The 13,372-nt window shown below is 42.7% G+C and overlaps 2 protein-coding genes across 3 annotated transcripts in view; both read left to right on the top strand.

The window, feature by feature from the left end:
- ncapd2 (non-SMC condensin I complex, subunit D2) overlaps nt 1-1,347 on the top strand; it is a 28,138-nt gene extending 26,791 nt beyond the window's left edge. Inside the window, exon 32 of the mRNA XM_061948162.1 lies at nt 1,053-1,347. Coding sequence (XP_061804146.1) covers nt 1,053-1,135 — 83 coding nt within the window. The 3' untranslated portion in view covers nt 1,136-1,347. The remainder of the gene's footprint in view (nt 1-1,052) is intronic.
- A 1,269-nt stretch (nt 1,348-2,616) lies between these two features.
- On the top strand, nt 2,617-4,550 carry nppcl (natriuretic peptide C-like). Of its 2 annotated transcripts, none has more exons than XM_061944513.1 (3): nt 2,617-2,941; nt 3,713-3,859; nt 3,958-4,550. In XM_061944513.1, the coding sequence occupies exons 2-3, from the start codon at nt 3,755-3,757 to the stop codon at nt 4,231-4,233; spliced, it is 381 nt and encodes a 126-aa protein (XP_061800497.1). In that variant the 5' UTR covers nt 2,617-2,941; nt 3,713-3,754; the 3' UTR covers nt 4,234-4,550. The 2 variants fall into 2 exon arrangements, with proteins under 2 accessions (XP_061800497.1, XP_061800504.1); XM_061944520.1 differs by having other exon boundaries at nt 2,618-2,941; nt 3,716-3,859.
- Nucleotides 4,551-13,372: the final 8,822 nt, after the last annotated feature.

Below are 13,372 nucleotides of genomic sequence, written 5' to 3'. Positions count from 1 at the left end.
GCGCCAAGTTTAGCACACGGATGCAACGCGGAAGCAGATACCATTCAATAAAAACAAAGCAACCATCATAATGAAGAAGAGACTGTTAATTTAGTTCACAAATTAAAAAAAAAACAGAAAATGTTTGAAGTGCATCGATGGTAGAAAAAAGAAACAGATTTATTTAAGAAGGTAGCTAAGGAAATATAAAATGCCGGTTTAATTCGGACTCCCGAACAAAATATGAATGAGATGAAAGATAATGAAGCAGGTAAATTAAAGCGTACACAAACCTCTTACCGCTGCATTTGTGCAAGCCAACTGATTAACTTTCCGCACAAAGGGCAAAATCGTCCAGAACAATAGCAACCTTCCTCTGGATATCAGTCGAGACACAAACAGTCTTTTCCTTCGGATTTGAAAACTCCTTCCATCAATTCACAGAGCCTTTTAAATAAATTGAGACATTCAGAAAAGTTTTGTTTCCATAATTTTTGTCTGAAAATCCCCTGGGGGGAAAAAACCTCTTCCGCCGCCTTTCTCTACATCCGCCCGATACATTCTTGGTAGTTGTGTCATGTTCTTGGCGCAATCCAAGATAATTTCTTGATGCTGTTTTCTATTTAACATTAGCATAGCCATTGAAGATGTAATATTTGTAATTTGTGCCAATATTACAGCCAACATTAGCTAAAACATGTTGTAAGGATCTGCAAATCCTAGTGTGACGTCAAAGGTCAACCAGAAAAGTAATTCAGTTATCCGCGCTGAAGTGAAATAAGAACCCCCCAGTTTATGGGAGGCGCATGACCAATAGTCGCATTTGAGTGTGCATGGGCACTTGGACACACAAACAGGTGTGAAAATACAAAAAAAACAAGTATTTGAGAAATCAAACTAATTTAGTGCATGGAAATGTAGTGACTGGCATATAAGACATTTATGTTTGACACCACACAATGGAAGATTTACAAAGTGTGTTGTATATTTCAGTGACACTGATGAAGGATCCATGACATGTCCAGAAGAGGGCACATGATTTCTCACATTTCAATCCTTTTTTCTTTCATCAGATGCTGTTTTGACGGAGAGCGAGACCCCTAAAGTCACCACGCCAATTTCCCGCACATCTCGCCGATCTCGCCTCAGAAACTGATTTTACTTTGTTTGTTTTTTAATACTGTCTCTTTTAAAAATCCTTTTATTGTTCAACATTTTTCATATTTTACTTGTGTTTGTTTTTAGATAACCTTGTATATTTTTTAAACTGTCATTTTTGCTTAGCAAGCACCGATTTAATTATGTGCAGAGAAGTTGGAGTCAGGACATAATTGTAATAAACCCGCACCAGGTGTGGTTGGTTCAAAACTCCCGAGCAGCTGTGTCGCATCATTGCAGTCCAATGTGTCTGGTAGGTTAGGTCAAGGGGGTCCCCAAACTTTTTGACTTGGGGGCCGCATTGGGTTAAAACAACAGTTAAAACACACACACATATTTATATATACATATATATATATATACGGTATATATATATTTTACTCGTGCACTAATTGACTGAAAGAATGCGCACTTGCCACACGCTCGCCCAACACTGCGGCGCAAGCGCGATGTCACGTTATCGATGGGGAAATGCATTTTTAGACTATGATTTGCCTGAGCGGCTAGGAGACAAAGTGGTAGAAAATGGATTAGAAAGGACAGATTAAAAAAATTTAAAAATTATAATTAAATCCGGGCCGGATTTTGGATGCTGTTGGGCTGTGTCCGGCCCGCGGGCCGTGGTTTGGGGACCCCTGGGTTAGGTCCTTGAAATTTAAAACACAGGTTTTCAAAGTTAGGCAAAAATGAGTTTACTCTCTTTTCATTCTGAGTGCCAATTGTCCTTAACAGTCTAAACATCTATGAATTTGACTTTTATGTTGAAATTTTTTTTATTTTTCTTTCTTTTATTTGTATTTTTTTTCCAACTGCTGCACCATCCTTAGTGTTCTAGGTCTGCCTTGTACTTTTAAAACCGCTGCTTTCCTGCACCATCGCTGTAGGCGTCACCCTGTATGCTCCTCCCTTCGTCCAGTAGTGCCTTCCATCATTTCCCTGTTTACTAACAATCTTTTCTATTCCCCATCATTCATCTGGCATTTATTTTCCTAACAGGTTGGCTTCTCTTCGATAATCAATCTTCTTCTAGGTCTCTGCTGGTGATTTTTCCCCCCTTCCCTGCTGCCTACTTTTTCACCTCCCACGGTCTTTTTAGTGAAATCACAGTTTAACCCCCCTAACCGCTAATCTCTTTTGCCTACTGCCCTCCTCCACACATTGTCTCCTAAAAAGATGAGAGGGTTGTATGCCCCTTTTACATAACCACTCTGCATCATAATTGCATCCACCTTTAATTCAAATGCATCACCTTTAATTCAAATGCATGGAAATGAGCCATTCTCTGGGTTCCACTTCGGTTGATTACGGAGTTAGACCTGATTGAAATAATCAGGGGCTGCTGAACTTGACCGCTTTTGCGCTATAGTGTTATAATCCCGCGGCAGGGGGTGCGCGGAGCAGATGGCACTGACAGACTGTAACTTGCCAAACAGCGAGGGCAGGGCATGCTGGGGAAAGACCTGAGACAAAGGTGACGAGATCACCGTGTCTTAGTTAGCTGCAGATCTCTGGATTTGCACTCAGTAAAGAAGACGTCCAAAGAAAACAAGGCGTATTCTATACAACTAGATCATGCCTTAGCATTCATCCTCTGCCAGCAGCAGCAAGAGGGGAAAAAATAATTTCAATTTTACCACAGAGTGTCGGAGGAGGAGGAGGAAAAGGAGGCGTGGCCTGCCCAGTGAGATAGTGATGCTCTCAGCAGGTGCCAACAAGTGAAAGGTAGCTCAGAGCGGAGATGGAGAAGAGGCAGTAAGCGCAGAAGACGTCCACAAGGAGATATCCGTGCACTACAACCAACCAGGTGGGCATGCTTTTCATTTGCAAAGTAAACTTTCTGCATTGTTTTTGTGTTGAATATTTCACAAGCTGAAATGCAAATCTCTTCATTCTGTTTTGTCTTGGTATTTGTACACAATTGTTGCATTTGGAGTATTTTCTTCTATTTTGTTTTTTATTGAACATTTCATACTGTGCAAATGATCTGAGTTTACATTAATAATCTATTCACTTTTTTATTTAATCTCACTTTTTAAAAACTTTTTTTTCAACCCTACAATGTGATGCTTATTCCTACCTAAAAAAAAAAATCACGTTACGGTTTTTTATAAATGTATTCTTGTATTAGTAAATACGTTTTTTAAATTAAGTACATTGTAACCCTAAAAGGGTATTTTCTCATTTCTTCCTGTTTTTTTTTTTAATACATTTGAGTCAAATGATTTTACATTAATTTGTTTGACATTTTAAAGAAATAAAAAAACATGTTTTGTACTTTATTTTTAAATCATTCTTAAAATAATGTTTTAGGTTTTTTTTGTGTATTTTTGAGATTATTGATAGATGTAGAGAAATGTTTAAATCCCAAAAGACTTAAGTCTTTAAAAAAAAAAAAAAAAAGGTTTGTTTACTGATGCAAACAAATATTTGTTTTCGTTCTTTGCTCAATGGCACTACAGTGTCCATAATTAAGTCTGCTGTAGGATTTAAACCATTGACCTCCTTGTCATGTACTGATGAGCAAACTGCCTCTGCACAAAATGAAAGTAATTGTTTTCAAACGTTTGGTCTCTAGCAGCTGCTATTTCCAGTTGTCCAGCTCATCACCTGTGCTGCCATGATGCTTTGTCCCTTGTTGCTGGGGGCCACTCTGCTCGTCATGGCCCCCCTTGACACCTCTGAGGCTCGCGTGCTGCACCCTCCTCCTGATAGCAGCGCACAGGTATGCACTTGGTTGTTGTCGGTGGGAGAATAATGAAATGTCTCCACGATTGAATTATTGTCTCTTCTAATTTCATTTCTTTGTTTTATAACGTGAAGTTAATGGAGCAGCTGCTGGACCATTACGACTTGGAGAACCTCTTAAACAGCCCGGCAGAGGAGCAGTTCACCTTGTCCTCCGACTCCAAAGCTTCAGAGTTCCCCGCCAAGTGGGTCGACGTCCAGGCGGAGACACCCTGGCTCCGCCTCCTCAGAGAGGCCATGGCCAATCAGAAGCGAGCGGAGACAGAGCAGCGCTCGCGGAGGGGATGGAACCGAGGTTGCTTTGGTCTCAAACTGGACCGAATCGGGTCCATGAGCGGATTGGGCTGCTAGTAGAAATGTGCACCGGAACAGACTGCAGTCACCGTTTTAGATGCTGGAAGGTAAAGGGAATTTGACATGTTAGTTACCATGCCAGTAGAAGTTAATCGCTGTTTGAATAGTGCAGCTTTATATGCTTTCATGTGTAAGTATTAGAATGTCATCAAGCAGCATATGCTCATTGTAAAACTCCTGTTAATAGTAAATCATGTATAGCTTTTGTTTGCAAATCATAGTCAAATGTTGTCAAAGTTGTATAGTAAAAACTACTAGACATGTGCACACTTCCCACTTTTTGTTCACCTATTGATTTGCATGAATAAACAGATTTGGACATTTTGTTTTTCCTTATCTGTCACACATTTTTAATGAGATATAAGAACATTATTCATTTTATGTTTATGGGTTTGTACTTTTTTAAAGATATATATTTTACACTTTGTGACTTCAGAACACAGCTAAAAATGTCCTCGCCTGCAATCTAATAGATACAAAATACCTTCACTATGTTATAATCCACTGGTTTTTGAAGAACAAGTTGTAGGACATTGAGAGACTGGGATGGATGACACATGTTGGCTCCAGAACCTGTTTTTTAAATATTTGTAATTCTATACCAGTGGTCATCATACTACGGCCCGCGTGCCGGTTCCGGCCTGCCAGCATCCAAAATCCAGCCCGCGAAAAGTCACAAGTAAAGAGGAAAAAAAGTTTTTTTTTGTTTTTTTTTAAATCTGTCCTTTCTAATCCATTTTCTACCGCTTGTTACTCTCAAAAAGTTGACCCCTGTTCTATACTATCAAACCTGTCTATAGCGGCCACTCAAGGGAAATTGCCAACGTGCCCACTATATGCAGGTGGGTGACAGACAAACTAAAAAAAAAATTATATATATATATATATAATTTAAACCAATAAGGATTTCAGTTGTATTGCCATATTGTAATTGCACATGTTGATTACAGGCTCTAGCTGTGTCCTGCCAATTTGACAGTGACACGCTGCAACGAACATGTTCTCGGTACCGAGCACACTTAATGTCCCTCCACCGTGTGAAGTAGCTTCTAAATCACTCAACCTCTCTTTATGATGGCAAAAAAACTGTTTCTTAGCCATTCATCAACCCTTAAGTGATGATGCTTCTAACATGCTCCACTGAACACTGTAGGAGGATAAAAGAAACAATGCTAACCACTAAGCTAGAGTGAAAGTATATCAGTACTACGGTGATTATATCAGTAATTTTTTTCATCACAAAATAAATTTGGGGATTTTATTTTGTTAACACACTCAGGAAATAAGCTCCTGGAAACAGGAGGACTTTAATGACAAAAACCAAATGATTTAAAATCAGAGCCTCTAGTAATTTTTGCACTATTCACTTTATTTTGCTCATATTGTATGTATTTTTCTCATTTATTTGATACTGTTACAATTCCCTTTTGTTTTTGTCTGATTATAATTTTGATAAAAAATGTAATCATTCAAAGATATTGTAAACAATCAGCATTGGTATGACCAATACTTCCCCTCTTACTATACTTGGGATTGGATATTGAAACCCAAATTTACAAGTACAGAAGAATAAGTGTTGTTGATTACATTTGAACAGATGGAGATGGAACCATGTTACAACACAACGTAATCAGTAAATTAGCAAGTATATCAATAATAGTTTTGACGAAATAATACAACCAAAAGCGGCGCAGTGTTACTGCATATGTCAGAAACCAAGTTAAGAGACTTGGTAATCTGGTTTCGTTATAATTTATATACCAAATAATAAATTGTAATTTAGGCCATATCGCCTATCTCTAGTGGCCACTATATGCAGTCTGGGAGCCGTTTTGAGCTTGGTGTTGCTGTCTTGACGAACTTTTGGCGCGGATATTATGACATGGCACCATGGTATGCAACTTTTTCAACTGATATTATGGTGGAAAGCAATTAATAACAAGGAAATTCATATTGTAGCAAGTTTATTCTAAAATGAATGAACAATTATACAGGTAAAAGCCAGTAAATTAGAATATTTTGAAAAACTTGATTTATTTCAGTAATTGCATTCAAAAGGTGTAACTTGTACATTATATTTATTCATTGTACACAGACTGATGCATTCAAATGTTTATTTCATTTAATTTTGATGATTTGAAGTGGCAACAAATGAAAATCCAAAATTCCGTGTGTCACAAAATTAGAATATTACTTAAGGCTAATACAAAAAAGGGATTTTTAGAAATGTTGGCCAACTGAAAAGTATGAAAATGAAAAATATGAGCATGTACAATACTCAATACTTGGTTGGAGCTCCTTTTGCCTCAATTACTGCGTTAATGCGGCGTGGCATGGAGTTGATGAGTTTCTGGCACTGCTCAGGTGTTATGAGAGCCCAGGTTGCTCTGATAGTGGCCTTCAACTCTTCTGCGTTTTTGGGTCTGGCATTCTGCATCTTCCTTTTCACAATACCCCACAGATTTTCTATGGGGCTAAGGTCAGGGGAGTTGGCGGGCCAATTTAGAACAGAAATACCATGGTCCGTAAACCAGGCACGGGCAGATTTTGCGCTGTGTGCAGGCGCCAAGTCCTGTTGGAACTTGAAATCTCCATAGAGCAGGTCAGCAGCAGGAAGCATGAAGTGCTCTAAAACTTGCTGGTAGACGGCTGCGTTGACCCTGGAACTCAGGAAACAGAGTGGACCGACACCAGCAGATGACATGGCACCCCAAACCATCACCCAACCATGCAAATTTTGCATTTCCTTTGGAAATCGAGGTCCCAGAGTCTGGAGGAAGACAGGAGAGGCACAGGATCCACGTTGCCTGAAGTCTAGTGTAAAGTTTCCACCATCAGTGATGGTTTGGGGTGCCATGTCATCTGCTGGTGTCGGTCCACTCTGTTTCCTGAGATTCAGGGTCAACGCAGCCGTCTACCAGCAAGTTTTAGAGCACTTCATGCTTCCTGCTGCTGACCTGCTCTATGGAGATGGAGATTTCAAGTTCCAACAGGACTTGGCGCCTGCACACAGCGCAAAATCTACCCGTGCCTGGTTTACGGACCATGGTATTTCTGTTCTAAATTGGCCCGCCAACTCCCCTGACCTTAGCCCCATAGAAAATCTGTGGGGTATTGTGAAAAGGAAGATGCAGAATGCCAGACCCAAAAACGCAGAAGAGTTGAAGGCCACTATCAGAGCAACCTGGGCTCTCATAACACCTGAGCAGTGCCAGAAACTCATCGACTCCATGCCACGCCGCATTAACGCAGTAATTGAGGCAAAAGGAGCTCCAACCAAGTATTGAGTATTGTACATGCTCATATTTTTCATTTTCATACTTTTCAGTTGGCCAACATTTCTAAAAATCCCTTTTTTGTATTAGCCTTAAGTAATATTCTAATTTTGTGACACACGGAATTTTGGATTTTCATTTGTTGCCACTTCAAATCATCAAAATTAAATGAAATAAACATTTGAATGCATCAGTCTGTGTGCAATGAATAAATATAATGTACAAGTTACACCTTTTGAATGCAATTACTGAAATAAATCAAGTTTTTCAAAATATTCTAATTTACTGGCTTTTACCTGTATAATAACAGAGTCCATCTATCAACATCATGTATCATTGCTGCAAATTTTCATACAAGTAGCTTCTTCCGCTTATCCAAAGTCGGCTCGCGGGGGCAGCAGCTTAAGCATAGAAGCTCAGACTTCCCTCTCCCCAGCTACTTTGTTCAAAGAACCGTGGACTCTGACTTGGAAGTACTGATTTTCGTGCCAGTCGCTTTACACTCCGCTACGAACTGAACCAGTAAGAGCTGAAGATCCTGGCCAGATGAAGCAAGTAGCACCACATCAGCCGCAAAAAGCAGAGACCTAATCCTGTAGCCACCAAACCGGATCCCCTCAACTCCTTGACTGCGCCTGGACATTCTGTCCATAAAAGTTGTAAACAGAATCGGTGACAAAGGGCCGCTTTGACGGAGTCCCACCCTCACTGGAAAACTGGTCCGACTTACTCCCGGCAATGCAGACCGAGCTTTGGCACTGATCATACAGGGAGCATAGCACCAAAATCAGGCGGTCCGATACCCCATACTCTGAGCGCTCTCCATTGGACTTCCCGAAGGGACATAATCGAATGCCAAGTCCACCAAACACATAAAGACTGGTTGGGCAAACTCCCACGCACCTTCAAGGGTTCTTCAAGGGACAGACAGAGTTGGTCCATAGTTCCACGACCAGAACAAAAACCACACTGATCCTCCTGAATCCGATGTTCGACTATCCGACGTAGCCTCTTCTCTAGTACACTTGAATAGACCTTACCGGCAAGGCTGAGGAGTGTGATCCCACGATAGTTGGAACACACCCTCCGCTTCCCCTTTTTAAAGAGAGGAACCACCACCCCTGCCAATCCAGAGGCACTGCCCCAGATGTCCACGCAATGCAGCAGAGTCTTGTCAACTACGACAGCATTCAGAGCCTTGAGGAACTCCGGACAGATCTCATCCACCCCCGGGGCTCTGCCGCCAAGGAGCTTCTTAACAACCGCAGCCCCAGAAGTAGGAGATCCCACCACAGAGTCCCCAGGCACTGCTTCCTCATTGGAAGACCATACACAGTGTTGACAATGCACTGCTTCTCCTTCCTGAGGCGACGGATGTTGGTCCAGAATCGTTTCGAAGCTTTCCGGAAGTTGTTCACCATTGCTTCTCCGAACTTCTCCCATGTCCGAGTTTTTGCCTCTGCAATCGCCAAAGCCGCACACCGCTTGGCCTGTCGGTACCTGTCCGCTGCTTATGGAGACAAACACCAGTGGGTTCTGGGATTTCCACCACAGCAGTCACCAACTACCTTGTGGCAACAGCTCTGATCGGTTGCCTTGACAATAGAGGCACGGAACATGGTCCACTCGTAGTCAATATCCAGCGCCTCCCTCGTAACATGTTCAAAGATGTTCCGGAGGTGGGAACTCTCCCGGTCGGGACACTCTGCCAGACCGTCATTATACGTTTGGGCCTGCCAGGTCTGCATCCTCCCCTACCATCGGAGCCGATGTCATGCCGATTGACTGTATTTGGTCATTTATTTTAAAACCGGGTTCAATTCATTTTTTGATTTATTAATCATATTTTATGCCAGAGAAACAATTATTTGACTCTAGTAAATAAATCAATAACTAAATAATACATATTTTGAAGTATATACAGTTGTCCCTCGCCACATCAAAGATTGCGGCTTAACTACATCGCAGATTCAAAGAGTAAACCATTTTAAGCCTATCTTATGAATGTTGTGCAACAAGCGTTAAATGGCTAAATGAAGTAAAAATATCATTACTACAGTACTATTGGCCACTAGATGAGACCAACCAATCAGAGCGAGCTCTCTAGTATCGTGGCCACTGATTGGCTCCGCCTCAGGCAATGTAACTAAATTGGATTAAAAAGAGTGTAATGGTGAATAAAGGGTGGTATTTCAGAGGGCTCTCAACTCTATTTCGAAGGTTGTAAACCGGTATTTTATGCTTTAACTATGAAAATATTTGATTTATAATGAATAATTATTTATTTCCGGATATTAATTTTCCACAATCAGGCCAGGAAGTAAATAATAATAATAATAGTGGATTAGATTTATATAGTGCTTTTCTAGACACTCAAAGCGCTTCACAGAGAAGTGAGAACACATCCTTCACACCTGGTGGTGGTAAGCTACTTTCGTAGCCACAGCTGCCCTGGGGTAGACTGACGGAAGCGTGGCTGCCAGTTTGCGCCTACGGCCCCTCCGACCACCACCCATCATTCATCAAGTATTCATCATTCAAGTAGGGTTGTACGGTATACCAGTACTAGCATAGTAGCGCGATACTAATGAATCATATTCGGTGCTATACCGCCTCTAAAAAGTATCTCCCCCTTCTTTTTTTTTAACGGGCACGTCGTCGTCCCGTCGTGACGTTGCTGGTTTTACGAGCAGAGGAGCATGTTCGGCAGCGCACAATCACAGAGTACTTACAAACAGACACAATGTGTAGACAGATAAGGGAGAACGGACGCATTTGGGCTTAGAAACTAAAGATAAAGGTGAAGTTATAACACTGAAACGCCCTCAGGAAGAGATGCTTTAGGACATGGCTAGCTAGTTAGCGGCTAACGTCCATTCGCAGTCTGCAGTGTTGTATCTAATTCTAAATCACTAATCCTCGCCTCCATTTTGATTGATTGATTGAAACAATTCCGTACAATTGACCACTAAATGGTAACACCCGAATAAGTTTTTCAACTTGTTTAAGTCAGGGTCCATGGCGACAAATAAAGTAAGTTTCTTACAAGTATCATCCCTGCAGGACGAGGAATAGCTAAACATGCTTCACTACTAGAGATGCGCGGATAGGCAATTATTTCATCCGCAACCGCATCAGAAAGTCGTCAACCATCCGCCATCCACCCGATGTAACATTTGATCTGAACCGCCCGTTGTTATATATCTAATATAGACGATGCAAGGCATTAGTGAGGCTATAAAGCTTTTGCCTGTTAAAGAAAGGAGACTGATCCAATGCAGCACAGACATTCGCGTGCCACGCTGTCACGACCCAGACGCACACCAGTGCGCAATCATATGGGAGTCGCGCTGAGCGCACCTCCAAGCGCATCTCGCTGCCGGCGACGGCCGGGTATGGGCCCGACGCTCCAGCGCCATCCATTTTCAGGGCTAGTTGATTCGGCAGGTGGGTTGTTACACACTCCTTAGCGGGTTCCGACTTCCATGGCCACCGTCCTGCTGTCTATATCAACCAGGGTGAGCCCCACCCCATTCGTGAGCGCACTGCGCGCGGAGTGACCCCTGTTACGCGCCCCCGGCAACAGGGGTGGCGGGCAGGTAAGCTGCGCGGGCGGAGCGCGCGGAGTGACCCTGTTACGAGCCCCCGGCCACGGGGGTGGCGGGCAGGTAAGCTGCTTACCTGCTGCGCGTGACGCCGGCCGCGGCGAAGGCGGACGAGGCGGGGTGTCGGTGCGGTGGGCGCGGTGGTGACCCTGGACGTGCGTCGGGCCCTTCTCCCGGATCGCCTCAGCTACGGCTCCCGGTGGGGCCCTCTCGGGGGAAGGGGCCTCGGTCCCGGACCCCGGCGAGGCGTCCCTTCTCCGTTCCGTAAAAGTGTCCATCTCTTTTTCTTTCTTCTGTTGTGGCATATGCTGCAGGTGCCTGCTTGTTTTTCGTATGTGGGTAACAACATTTAACTATGTATATATATTTCCGAATTGGTTTAACTGCCACCCGCCTGAATCTATTTAAAATCTAATTTTTTTTTATTTCAACCGCCCGACCCGACCCGACCCGCCGATAAAATCTAATTTTTTAAAATTTCATCCGCCCGATCCGCGGATAATCCGCGGACTCCGCGGTTGTGCCCGCAAACCGCGCATCTCTATTCACTACACACTGTAGCTCATCGGCGTCACAATGTAAACAAACGCCATTGGTGGATCTACACCTGACATCCACTGTAATGATACCAAGTACAGGAGCGTATCTAGTGGATAGTACTATAATTCAATTGATAATTTTTTACTTCTTTCGTTTAGAAAAAATTCATAATATGTTTAGGGCAGCACCGTGATAGAGGGGTTAGTGCGTCTGCCTCACAATACAAAGGTCCTGAGTAGTCCTGAGTTCAATCCCGGGCTCGGGATCTTTCTGTATGGAGTTTGCATGTTCTCCCCGTGACTGCGTGGGTTCCCTCCGGGTACTCCGTCTTCCTCCCACCTCCAAAGACATGCACCTGGGGATAGGTTGATTGGCAACACTAAATTGGCCCTCAGGTGTGAATGTGAGTGTGAATGTTGTCTGTCTATCTGTGTTGGCCCTGTGATGAGGTGGCGACTTGTCTAGGGTGTACCCCGCCTTCCGCCCGATTGTAGCTGAGATAGGCTCCAGCAACCCCGAAGGGAATAAGCGGTAGAAAATGGATGAATGGATATTATGTTTATAAACTCCAAAAAAATGTCCCTGGACACATGAGGACTTAAATTATGACCAATGTATGATCCTGTAACTACTTGGTATCGGATTGATACCCAAATTTGTGGCATCATCCAAAACTAATGTAAAGCATCCAAACAACAGAATAATAAGTGATTATTACATTTTAACAGAAGTGTAAATAGAACAAGTTAAAAGAGAAAGTTAGCAGATTTTAACAGTGAAAGAACAAGTAGATTAATAATACATTTTCCACCACATGACAAAATAATAGAATGATAAATGACACAATATGTTACTGCATACGTCAGCAGCTAAATTAGGAGCCTTTGTTTGTTTACTTACTAATAAAAGACAAGTTGTCTTATATGTTCACTATTTTATTTAAGGACAAAATTGCAATAAGAAAGATTTTTTTGTTAAAATAAAGACAATAATTACATTTTTTGTGGTACACTTTGATTAGAAAATAATCAAAGTATCAAAATACATTTTGGTACCGGTACCCTACCAGGAAGTAAATAAAATCGATAAACGAAGAACTACTGTATTGTAGACTTAAAAATCCATCCATTTTCTACCGCTTATTCCCTTTGGGGTCGCGGGGGGCGCTGGAGCCTATCTCAGCTACAATCGGGCGGAAGGCGGGGTACACCCTGGACAAGTCGCCACCTCATCACAGGGCCAACACAGATAGACAGACAACATTCACACTCACATCAACACACTAGGGCCAATTTAGTGTTGCCAATCAACCTATCCCCAGGTGCATGTCTTTGGAGGTGGGAGGAAGCCGGAGTACCCGGAGGGAACCCACGCAGTCACGGGGAGGACATGCAAACTCCACACAGAAAGATCCCGAGCCCGGGATTGAACCCAAGACTACTCAGGACCTTCGTATCAATCAATGTTTATTTATATAGCCCTAAATCACAAGTGTCTCAAAGGGCTCCACAAGCCACAACGACATCCTCGGTACAGAGCCCACATAAGGGCAAGGAAAAACTCACCCCAGTGGGACGTCGATGTGAATGACTATGAGAAACCTTGGAGAGGACCGCATATGTGGGTAACACCCCCCCCCCTCTAGGGAGACCGAATGCAATGGATGTCGAGTGGGTCTAACATAATATTGTGAGAGTACAGTCCATAGTGGATCCA

This window comes from Nerophis lumbriciformis, linkage group LG04, assembly GCF_033978685.3.
Source record: "Nerophis lumbriciformis linkage group LG04, RoL_Nlum_v2.1, whole genome shotgun sequence".
In the NCBI taxonomy this organism is placed as follows: Eukaryota; Metazoa; Chordata; class Actinopteri; order Syngnathiformes; family Syngnathidae; genus Nerophis; species Nerophis lumbriciformis.
This window is presented reverse-complemented; position numbering and strand designations above follow the sequence as displayed.

Excerpts from the sequence above, each read along its gene's own strand:
- nppcl (XM_061944513.1), top strand. The coding sequence starts at position 3,755 with ATGATGCTTTGTCCCTTGTTGCTGGGGGCCACTCTGCTCGTCATGGCC. Across the intron at positions 3,860-3,957 it reads CTCCTGATAGCAGCGCACAG|TTAATGGAGCAGCTGCTGGA; the intron begins GTATGCACTTGG and ends TATAACGTGAAG.